This window comes from Meles meles, chromosome 12 (genome assembly GCF_922984935.1).
Source record: "Meles meles chromosome 12, mMelMel3.1 paternal haplotype, whole genome shotgun sequence".
Taxonomy (NCBI): Eukaryota; Metazoa; Chordata; class Mammalia; order Carnivora; family Mustelidae; genus Meles; species Meles meles.
The window spans coordinates 38,316,576-38,329,504 of NC_060077.1; the positions used below are offsets into that span (position 1 = coordinate 38,316,576).

At 39.5% G+C, this 12,929-nt stretch overlaps 1 protein-coding gene across 13 annotated transcripts in view; it reads right to left on the reverse strand.

The window, feature by feature from the left end:
• The window catches only part of PTPRM (protein tyrosine phosphatase receptor type M), a 793,799-nt gene that overhangs the window by 456,632 nt on the left and 324,238 nt on the right, over window positions 1–12,929 (reverse strand). For all 13 annotated transcript variants that reach the window (XM_046025010.1, XM_046025008.1, XM_046025007.1 and 10 more), the window contains exon 4: window positions 6,961–7,039. In XM_046025010.1, the coding sequence (XP_045880966.1) occupies window positions 6,961–7,039 (79 nt within the window). The remainder of the gene's footprint in view (window positions 1–6,960; window positions 7,040–12,929) is intronic.

Consider the following 12,929-nt stretch of genomic DNA (forward strand, 5'->3'; position numbering starts at 1 on the left):
TTTGAGTGAGAGAGAGAGTGAGAGCATGAGCGGGGGGAGGGTCAGAGGAAGAGGGAGAAGCTCGATCCTGGGGCCCTGGGATCATGACCTGAGCTGAAGGTAGATGCTGAACTGACCAGGAACCTCAAGAATTAATATTTTTAAATGTAATACTACCATTCCATGCTCTTGGATCAGAAGAATAAACATTGTTAAAATGTCTATACTGCCTAGAGCAATCTATACTTTTAATGCCATTCCAATCAAAATTCCACCGGTATTTTTCGAATAGCTGGAGCAAATAATCCTAAAATTTGTATGGAATCAGAAGAGACCCTGAATTGCTAAGGAAATGTTGAAAAACAAAAACAAAACTGGCGGCATCACGTTACCTGATTTCAAGCTTTACTACAAAGCTGTGATCACCAAGACAGCATGGTACTGGCATAAAAACAGACACATAGACCAGTGGAATAGAGTAGAGAGTCCAGATATGGACCCTCAACTCTATGGTCAAATAATCTTTGACAAAACAGGAAAAAATATACAGTGGAAAAAAGACAGTCTCTTCAATAAATGGTGCTGGGAAAACTGGACAGCTCTATGTAGAAGAATGAAACTTGACCATTCTCTTACACCGTACACAAAGATAAACTCGAAATGGATAAAAGACCTCAACGTGAGACAGGAATCCATCAGAATCCTAGAGGAGAACATAGGCAGTAACCTCTTTGATATCAGCCACAGCAACTTCTTTCAAGATATGTCTCCAAAAGCCATCTATAGGTTCAATGCAATTCTTACTGAGATTCCAAAAGCACTTTTTTTTTTTTTTACAAAATTAGAAAAGATACTCCTAAAACTTATATGGAACCACGGGAAGACCCTGAATATCCAGAGAAATCCTGAGAAAGAAGAGCAAAGCAGGAGGCATCACACTTCCTGATTTCAAGCTACAGTATAAATCTATAGTCATCAAAATGGCATGGTACTGGCATAAAAATGGACAAACAGATGAACGGAACAGAACTGAGAGCCCAGAAATATACCCCAGTACACAGAGTCAACTAATTTTTAAATTGGAAGACAAGAATACTCAACTGAAAAGAAGACCGTCTTTTCAATAATGGAACTGGGTAAGTGGATATTCACATATGTAAGAATGAAGTTTGACCCATATCTTACCCCATACACAGAAATTAGCTTGAAATGGATTAAAGTCTTAAATGTGAGACATGAAACCATAAAACTCCCAAAAGGAAACAAAAGAATACAGCTCCTTGGCATGGGTCTTAGTAACAGCCTTTTGGATTTGACACCTAAAGCACAAGGAAAGAATAAAAAATAAACAAGTGGCACTACATCAAAGTAAAAACTTCTGCACAGCAAAATAAGTATCAACAAAGTGAAATGACAACCTTATAGAATGGGGAAAATATTTGTAAACCATATATATGATGAGGGTTTATATCCAAAATATACAAAAAGCTCATACAACTTAATAGCAAAAAAAAAAAAAATAAATAAAATAAAATAACCTAATTAAAAAATGGACAAAGGACCTGAATAGACATTTCTCCAAAATAGATATATAAAAGATCAATAGATACAGGAAAACAAAAGATGCTCAATATCACTAGTCCTTAGAGAAATGCAAATTAAAACCACAATAAGATATTGCCTCCTGCCTGTTAGAATGACCATCATCGAAAGTGTAAGAAGTAACAAATACCAGTATAGATGTGGAGAAAAGGCAACCTGTATGTGTTGCTGATGAGAATGTAAATTGGTGTAGCCATTATGGAAAACAGTATGGAGGATCCTCAAAAACATTAAAAATAGAACTACCACATGACCCAGCAATTCTGCTTCTATCAATTTAACCAAATGTACTAAAAACACTAATTGGAACAGATATCCGCACCCCCATGTTCATAGCAGCACTATTTACAACAGCCAAGACATGGAAACAACTTAAATTTCTATCAGTTGATGAGTGGAAAAAGAAGTTGGATAGAGAAGAATATTACATACAATGGAATATTATTCAGTCATTAAAAAAACAAGGAAATTCTATCATTTGTGAAAACATGGATGAACCTCAAGGGCATTACACTAAATGAAATAAATCAGACAGAGAAAGACAAATACTGTATGATTTCATTTACATATGTAATCTAAAATGAATCAAACAAGAAAATAAACTCATGAGATCAGACTTGTAGTCGCTACAAGGGGAGGGTTACAGGGAGGGGAAGGGGAAGAAGGTGGTCAAAAGGAACAAACTTCCAGTTATAAATAAATACTAGGAATGTAACATACAAACACGATGACTATAGCTATCCTCGCTGTGTAATATATACCAAAGTTGTTAAGAGAGTAAATCTGAAATCCTATGGGTTCTCATCACAAGGAAAACATGTGTTTTCCTTTTCTTTCTTTTTATTGTATCTATAATGAAAAGACAGTTGCTAGCTGAACCTAATGTGGTAATCATTTCATAATATATGTATATTAAAACAAATATGCTGATGCCTGAAATTTTTACAGTGAGGTATGTCAATTATTTCTCAACAAAACTGAGGATAAAAGATAAATAACTCAATTAGAAATGGAGAAAAATCTAAAGTCATTTCTTTCAAAAGGTATATAAGTGGTCAATAAACAGACAAAAGGATGCTTAACATAATTAACCATTAGGGAATCAAAATCACAAAGAAGTACCACTCCAAAGTCTCTGAGGTAGGAAAAAAAAAAAGACAAATGACAAATATTGGCAAGAGTCCATTGTTCCTCAGAATGTAAAATGGCACAGCCAATTTAATAAACAATGTCACTGTTACCCCATATGCTAAACACAGAGTTGTTCTGGGACCCACCAATCCTCCTCCAAATACGTATCCAAAAGAATTGAAAACAAATGTCTACACAAAAGCCCATAATAGAAACATCCATCACAGTGTCATTCCCAATAGCCTCAAATTAGAAATGACCCGAACAGCCATCAGTTGATGAACATGTAAAGAACATGCGGCATACCGAACCACGGATTATTTCTCAAGCTTCGAGAAAGAATGAAGTATTAAAACCCTCTAGAACATGGATGAACCATGAGATGCTGTGCTCAGGGAAAGAAAACAGAAAAGACCATGGATTCCACTTAAATTAACTATGAGAAAGCAAGCCGATCTGTAGAGACAGAAAGTAGACTAGTAATTGCCTACGACTAGGCATGGTGATCAAGGAAATGGAGAATTGACCTAACAGTGGGGGCAGGGTTTCTTTCTGGGGTGATGAAAATATTCTAAAGTGGATTGTGGTGATGGTTACACAACTCTGTGACTATACTAAAAACACTGAATTGTGCACTTTAAGTGGGTAAGCTGTATGATACGTGAATTATATATCAATAAACCTGTTAAAACGCTGCATGGTTTATAAGATATAAAAATATATACCAGCCCTACAAGGTAATAACAGAAATACCCATACATGCCTAGCTTATAACCTACTTAAAAACAGGAGACAACATTATGAAGCTGATAAAAATGCTTCTTCAGGTTCTCTTACTATACTGGCATTATTGAACAAAATTCAAAATATATTTTTAGTGCGCATACCAAATACAAAAATTATCTGTGTTCATTAGAAGTGGGCTTAAGCCATCGAGCTGCTGATTCTGCATAGCCAATATCCACATTTCATGCTGATCCTGCATTTTATTGTCACTACATTAAAATCAATTTTATGAGCAACTGTATACTCTTAACAGAACAAGTACTTTTTAAAAAATGTTGAAATGCCTACTCATAAACATCTATGAATCCAAACAGGAGCCTTCAGAGTGAAGTAAATAAAGTTCAGCAGTTTTGCATCTTTTCAGAAAGCACAATTTTAGCTCTGAAATACTGATGCTCCCTTATGATTTAAATCTAATGACCATCACGATATCAAAATAATTGATTATTATTTAGAAATCTTGCTGGGAAACCCCTAAAATATTACCTGCAAAGCTTTATATTTTAAGATCAAACTATTGCCTTCTTTAAAATCTTTATTTGCATCTTTTCCCCATAAACTTAGAGATTCAGGAAAAAAAATAACTACAGAAGGGCCATCATCAAAACCATTTAAAGCTTACAGTTCAAAATGCTGGTGTACCATACATCACCCTGGTACCGAGCCTGTTTTGCAATTCTGTGTCTCTTAACAGCGGTTTGCAAAGCCAATTAGGTATTCTCCAAAGGAGAGACCATAAACACCATTTCTACGGCTACAAGCAGCTGAGTTGGGAAGGAATGAACGCAACTGCAGGAGACACATTGGGGGAGGCTCGGATAGAAGGACAAGCATTAAATTAAGTCTGCATCTTTCTGAAGACAATGACTCAGATCCTGTGGAATGGGAGGACCCACACATCCGGAGTTCTTTTGTTGGCAGATGGCCAGACAGAGAACAAACCCAGGCTGGAGAACAAGACGGACCCCTGCCAACTTGGCCTCATCCATTCCTCTGCAACAGGGCAGGAGAAACATCCACCTTGGGGCGAAGGTGCTCTGAGTAATGCAGTAACGGGGAGCACTCAGCACATAGTAGGCATGCAACTTCCTCTATTCTCTTTAACCTCCTGATAAGAGGTGAATTGGAGGAGGGATCACTTAGGCACATTAGAAGATCCCTGGCATTTTTCCAAGCCCAGGCCTATTACTCTGAGGATTTGGCCAAGTTCCAGCTCAGGTAATTATATTCTGCTTCCTAAATTTGCCCTGCTATTCCAATTAAGTACAGCATTGTTCATTTTCCTGCCTTTTCAAAAAAAAAAAAAAAAAAAAAAAGAGGGATAAATTCTCACAGTGTGTTACAGAATTAACACCTGCCTCAGTAAGGAGAAAGACGATTGCAGTGTTGAACTCTGGTGTTGTGGTGAGCTCTGAGCACCAGATAAGGATCCCCGGAAGGCCCCAATCCCTCTGGATGGGATCAGATGACCGTGCCACGATACCTTCCTCAGATAATGACCACAAAGGGCTCTCCGTAACTACCACACAGAGTGAGCTCATGATCCCTTCAATCCAGGCAATAAAAGCAGAGACACTCCTGAAAATGTTTGTATCTTTAATATCATTGCAGGTATAACCCCTTTCTCAGGAACTGGGGTAGGGACCATTGGCGGAAATCAGGAGTGTAAGAACCAGCCAGTCTCTCTTTAATCCCGGGGACCCTAAAAATAAAGCAGCTGTCATCTCTCATCTGGCCAAAGATTTAAAGTCTGACAATATCAATTTTGGGCAAGGATATAGGGAAAACAAAGCTCCCATGAACCACTGGTGGGAATATAAACTGGTTCAGACACTTTTCATAGCAATTTGGCAGCATCTTGTAGATGCTTCTTGTAGAACTAAAAGTGTTTCTACCCTATGTCCCAGCCATTCTGCTTCTAAGAATACACCCTACTGAGGTTCTTATACATTGCACCCAGCGGCACGCACATGGGGCTGTCCACTGCAGCCATGTTTGTCCTAAAGCACAACTGGGAGAAAAACTAAATGTTCCTGGAAGAATAGAAAAATATAGTATATTTTAAATATAATGTACTTTTTATTTATTTATTTAGAATATATTTTGTAATACAAAATATAATATAAATACTAAAGATATAGTATATGATAGAATATCATGGATTGACCTAAAAAACATAATGCCTTAGCATTATGGAGGAAAAAAACAGTGTAATTTGTACAGTTGGATACTACTCATTAGAATTTATAAAAGGCAAACCATACTTTTTATGAGCCACACAGTGATTAAGGGGAAAAAGCACACTTATACGCAGGCACACATGCATGCACACACATGCCCACACACAGACATTTGCAGCATTTTGGTGGCTCAGCTCTCAAAGCACTATTCTCGGGTTAGGAAATGCTCCTTTGTATTTTTTTGGTAAAAGTCTTGGCCTGGCTCCCAGGAGAGAAGGCGAAAAAGCCACCATGCGCTTTCCTAGATGACCCTGATTGCTAGCAAGGGATGCATGATTGCTAGCATGATCCAGCTTGGCAACCCTGACAATCCCACTCGGGGTCTTGAGCCTAAGGCCGAGGAGGCACACGTACAGGGGTGGTGACAAATATCCCGGCAGGCGGCAAAGGTCAGGTGGCTGGAGAGCAGGTTGCAGCACCCCTGCCCCCATGGATGGCTCCTCGGGCATAGCAGTCACCATAGTTCTGGCTAGAGTCTCCCTTTTGGTTCCCACCCATTATTAGATCCTAGATCACCAGTGTTTCCCATGATTCTATTTGTCACCAATCCCCTTTCTGTAGAAAGTTTTCTGCTTGAAGCTTCCCAGTGGCAGCTCCAGGAGAGGCAGGGGAGAAACGTGACTGACTTACATGCAATATTTTATTTTGATTTAATGGCAAGGGTTCAGATACAAATATGGCAGCCTGTTAAGAGCTGTTCATCCTGAACAGTCAAAAGAAAAGTGTATGTTTATCACCCATTGGAATTATTGAGGTATTAATTTTTAAAAGATGAAAATCAGGCCATTTCTGGGGTCCCTAAGTGGTTCAGGCACATATCTTATATTTGACACAACCCAGCCCTGTTTGGGGTCCATTCTTTGAAAGTATGCCAGTAATACACTGAATTTGGGAGCAAAATGCACAGATCCTCAAGGTTTAACCTCTGCTTTTATTTAAAATGGAAATCCACAGATCATTGCGAGGCTATTTGATTATACAAAAGCGGTCCACTAATTCCTGTTCCTAATCTTCATTTTAGAGACGCTCAGTTACATACAATGAATTACACACAAAATAGATGTTTTTGGACTTCTGGGCTAACAAAGCAATACCTAAAGAATTGTTGGGGCACTCTTCCAGCAGGATAACTTCTCCCCAGGTTTCAGTGTCTTTTCTTAATCTGTAACATAGATATCTCCCCAGTGGTGGACCCAAGTGTGTAAGAGTTGAGGCAACTTACTGCATGGATGTCCTAACACCTTCACTTCATCAATAGCGAGGTAGCCTTGATGTCCAGAAGTTATCACTTCAAAAATCACCTGGAAAATGAAGAGTGAAAATATCCATTATTCACTCATTTTGTCAGTTTTACCCAATGTCTCCTACATATAAGATGTATAGTCCGTTCATTCATTCATTCGTGTTTCCAACAAGAGTGCCTAATATCTGCCAGTCAATGTTCCCGGTTCTACGATGACAAAGATAGAAAAGATCCCAATCCAGTTTTCAGAGAGGTTAATGGGAAGGGGTAGGTCAGACAGTATCCTACCTTAAGACTCCCCTGATAAGGAGGTGATACCAGACCTGATATTTGGAAGACGGAGGCTTAAAGTCACTTACCAGAGATGATATGGAGATTTAAATAGCTTTAAGACAATATATTTTCTAGTCAACTCCTTTGAGGGGATTCTATGACATGCTGAACCATGTGGCCTTGGGTTTTATACAACTAAAATGAACAAACTAAGTAAGGGCTATGAAAGAAAAGTAAAGGTTACTAGAATAACATATACCAAAAGGACCAACAGTGAGGAGTTTGCATTTCTCCTAATAGCTGATTATGAATGAGAAAAGAGAGTAAGACTTCCTCGGCATCTGCAAAGGATTCACCTGAGGTGAATGTGGCCATGGCCATGAAGAGGAGTACTGGGACCTCTAGCTATAAACATCAGCTGTGACTAGGCTACAGAGGCTCCTCTCGTAGGACAGAGATTCTAAGGAAGACACAATATCAGTAATATAAAGATGTTATGGCTGCTGAAACTCTGATGGCAGAGGTATGAATTAAGAGGAGAATGATGGGGGCACCTGGCTGGCTCAGTGGGTTAAAGCCTCTGCCTTCACTCAGGTCATGATCCCAGGGTCCTGGATCGAGCCCCACATCGGGTTCTCTGCTTTGCAGGGAGCCTGCTTTCTCCTCTCTCTCTCTGCCTGCCTCTCTGTCTACTTGTGGTCTCTGTCTGTCAAATAAATAAATAAAATCTTAAAAAAAAGAGGAGAATGATGTAAAAATCTCTATACAGTGGTAAAATCAAGAGGTTTTTAACAAGTGCCCAATCACGGGAAAAGTAAGGCAGGAAAAGAAGGGCAACGTGTTCTGAAGTTCTCAAAATGAATGATGTTTTTGAGATCATAAAGCCACTTCAGAGAAATTGAGGTCAAAGGAGAAAAAAAGCAGCAGTTAGAAGTTATCACTGTTTCAACATGATTGTCTAAAGTTGTCTCTTATCGGGCTATTATTAAACAGGCCCACATGACATTATTTTAATCTCCATTTATGCATACCTGCATCACCAAGGAGACTGTGGCTCATGTGACATAAACTTGCTAAATCTTAAAACAACGCAGCAACTGCACTCTCGGAGAAATGAAAAGTTTCATGCCTATAAAAACCTGTACACCAATGAGAAGCTTTACTCTTGGTAGCCAAAACCTGGAAACGGCTCAGATGGCATTCAATGGTACGTGATAAAAAAGACTGTGGTGGTTCCATAGCATGGAATTGTTACTCAACATTACCAAGGCAGGAACTACTGATGATAGGATGATCTCTAGAGAATTATGCGGAGCGAAAAGGCCAATCTCAGAGATTACATACTATAGGATTCACAGAAGCTAATCACAGAGATTACATACTATGGGATTTATGTAGCATTGTGTAAAGCCAACATTTTTGAAGGGAGGGCAGATTAGTGGCTGTCAGGGCTTAGGGATGGAGGAAGAAGGGTCAGAAAGGTGGTTACAGGAAAACACTAGTGAATAATCCTTGTGACATTGGAACCTTTAAGGTTTTCACTGTAGTGGTGGATACACAAACCTACTCAGGTAATAAAACTGTGTAGCTCATAGCAGATTTATTTTCAGTAGCGAAAACACGGAAGCCACTTGGTGTGGACACCAATGGAAACCTGGATGAATGGGTAAGCAAAGTGGGGTAAATACATACAATGGAATATTATTCAGTCTTAAAAAGGAAGGAAACCTGGAGGACATTATGATAGGTGAAATAAGTCAGCCACAGAAGGGCAAATACTGTATGACCCCCTGCTATGAGTTACCTGGAACAATCAAATCCAGAGAGACAGAAAGTGGATTGATAGTAGCCAGAGGCTGAGGAGAGGGGGAATGGGAAGTTACTGTTTTAGAGATATAGAGTTTCAGTTGCCCAAGATGAAAAGAGTTCTGAGATGGATTCTGGTGATGGTTGCATAATAGTAAGAATTTCATACCACTCACCAGTGGTATTTCATATCATGGAACTGTATACTTGAACAAACATGACTCAGATGATAAATTTTATGTTATCTGTATTTTACTACAGTAAAAAAAGCAAAAAAATGTATAGGACTGGGGGCGCCTGGGTGGCTCAGTCGGTTAAGCCTCTGCCGTAGGCTTGGGTCATGGTCCCGGGGTCCTGGGATTGAGTCCCGCATTGGGCTCCCTACCCCACTCTCTGCCTGCTGCTCCCCCTGCTTGTGCTCTCTCTCTCTCTTTCTCTCTGACAAATAAATAAATAAATAATCTTTTAAAAAATGTATAGAAGTAGATAAACACACATGTGTGCACAAGTACAAGTAGAACAGAAAATCTGAAAAAGCTCTGTAGATTTCAACCATGTCAGTATCTTGGTTGTGATATTGTACTTTCAGTTTGCAAACTATTACCATTGGAGTAAACTTGGTACTATGTACTGGGTACTATGTACTAGGTATTATTATTATTATTTTAATATTTTACTTATTTGACAGAGAGAAATCACAACTAGGCAGAGAGAGAGGAGGAAGCAGGCTCCTTGCTGAGCAGGGAGCCCGATGTGGGGCTCGATCCCAGGACCCTGGGAACACGACCCCAGCCGAAGGCATAGGCTTTAACCCACTGAGCCACCCAGGCATCCCTAGGTATTATTTCTTACTGCTGCATCTGACTCCACAATTATTCCCACAAAAATTTCAACTTAATCTCTTCTAGTCCCGTCCATGTGGCTACAAAAGTTGGGTATTCATCCTTTCCGATGGAGGCATAATACTCCATCGTGTATATGGACCACATCTTCCTTATCCATTCGTCCGTTGAAGGGCATCTTGGTTCTTTCCACAGTTTGGCGACCGTGGCCATTGCTGCTATAAATATTGGGGTACAGATGGCCCCTCTTTTCACTACATCTGTATCTTTGGGGTAAATACCCAGTAGTGCAATTGCAGGGTCATAGGGAAGCTCTATTCTTAATTTCTTGAGGAATCTCCACACTGTTCTCCAAAGTGGCTGCACCAACTTGCATTCCCACCAACGGTGTAAGAGGGTTCCCCTTTCTCCACATCTCTCCAGCACACGTTGTTTCCTGTCTTGCTAATTTGGGCCATTCTAACTGGTGTCAGGTGGTATCTCAATGTGGTTTTAATTTGAATCTTCCTAATGGCTAGTGATGTTGAGCATTTTTTCACGTGTCTGATAGCCATTTGTATGTTTTCATCAAACTTAAAAAAGTAACTATAAAGTATGGTTTAGTAAGTGCAAAACACGGTACATACACTGGACAGATATAACCCCATTATCTTATTTATCACTTTGAGCAAAAATTCTTCAAGGCTTAATATTTCAAGAACAAAGAGATTCAAATACAAAATAATTGTTAAAAACCCAGTCTTTCTGGATGGTTTCACTACTACGCATTGCCTGAAAAAACCCTTCAGCCCTAGGACTGCATTATTTATGTGTGTGCAGTGGATGTAAAAATGGAGAAAGCAATCAGCAGAGCCCAAAATGGAAAAGCTCAGGGGGGTCCTTGGATAAGAAGTCATCCCAGAAACACCTGCTAGACTAGATGACCCTGTGCCACGATTCTACCACACTGAAACACAAAACACACAGGGGAGAAGAGAGGACCAACATAGAAAAGAAATGAAAAACCAAAACAAAATGAAAAACAGTAAAAACAACAACAACAAAAAAACAAAAACAACACTATGTCCTATTCATAAGTGTGTGTGTGCATATATACAATGTATGTATGTATATATGTGTGTGTGTGTATGTATGTATATATGTTATTTTTTTCCACTGATGATACAGAGAAAGGAAGAGATACAAGCATAGTATTACCATGCGATATTACATATTTATCTCTCTACTGAAGTCTAGAAGAGGATAGCTGAGAGAACAAAAAGCAGATGAGACCCAAGAGCAAGTAGGGGAAAAAGCCCTCCAGACACCCCCAAAGGTGGGGCCCTGGGTACCAGTCATATCCTGCCTGGCAGGAGACAGCAACAGCAGGCAGGACAGAACCCAGGCAGCTACTCTGGTCATAGGGTCTCTGTATAGACCGATGTCCATGTCCACTACCTACCCAAGAACTCCATTGCCCTGGTCATGAGAAGAGTATTTTGAAAGCCAAAACCAGACATGTTCATCCTTCTTCCTTCCTCCCAGCTGACCTCCCATCACCTTTCTTCCCTCCCTCTTACACATTCATTCAAGTCTCCACAGGGTGTCCTCTTTCTTCCAGGCACTGTGATAAGTACTGTGATAAGAACCATGAACAGACCAGATGCAAAACTGTCCTTCTCAAAATAAACTGTATTTTAACTTTATCAACTACAAGGGCTGAAGTTTCTTATAAAAATGGAATAATCCTTATTTTTGAAGAGATATGCTAACTCTAGAATATAATGTACATACAAAAATGTTCATGTGGATCTATTTTTGAAGTTGCCATATGTAAATTTAAAGCACAATATTTCATTTAAACCAATATAGGACCATGGCCCTGTGAAAGAAGGGGAGAGAAAGAAAGGAGGGGAAGAAAGGTGAGACCTCCATAAGTCACTCTAAAGCCTCTGAACCTGTTTTTTCATCTATCACATTCACAGAACTTATGACCCTCCAAGTTTCACACTCAAAGATTCTGAGTCTTATTGCCCAACTATTTATAGGATATTTACTCTAAGCTCTGAGAGGGAACTAAACAAATATTAGACAATTTTAAAAGGAGTGCAATAAGGAACACAATGAATGAGAAGAATAAGACAATGCCCAAATAACAGGTGGGAACAATAAAGGGCTCAAAGGACTGTAATCTTTCTCCACCACAGGACTGTCACCTCCTTGCCCAACCAACCAGGACAACTCTGACACAGCCAACACAACCTTCAACCCAATTCTCATTAAGCTCACAGCTGCCCCCAAAAGGACTTACAGGTGTCTCAGCCAGACAACAGTGCAGAGAGACACAGCAGCAAGCCCATGCACTCCAGATTTCCAGCAAGACGACTTGCCAGTGAGGCCACAACAAAAGAATCAAACACAGGCTTATTTCTGAAACTTTATCTGCTCCCCTCAGTCTTCCAACTGGGCTACCGAGAAGCATCTGATTGCAAATATACCCAGGAAACACTGGACTGCTCCATTCAGTTTATTAGAAATTTTGGAAAGTAAACTTCAAAATCTTGGCAGATTCCAGCACTGACTTAACTTAGTGTCTCTAACTGCAGAGACAACAAGGACAACCTAATCTTCATAGGTAAGCTTATGTGGGTCTGTCCACACTGCACACACACATATATACTGACATACAACATACCAATAAAATTCTTACATGACTTAGTACTATACCTAGGAAGGTGGATTATGTGTTACAAGTTCAGAAGTGATAGCATCAATGCTTCTTTCCAAAAACTGAAGCAAGTTTTTCAAAAGGTTTTGAAGGGGTCGGGGGTGGGAGGTTGGGTGAGCCTGGTGGTAGGTATTATGGAGGGAGCACTGGGTGTGGTACATAAACAATGAATTCTGGTACACTGAAAAGAAATTTCAAAAATAAAAAAAAATAATTTTTTTAAAAAGACCATTTTCCACCTCTTTTTAATGTAATTTCAGTTAAAGTGCTTTTGAGTACAAGTTTTATTAGCTGCTTCATCAAGTTTATAATTTAGTATA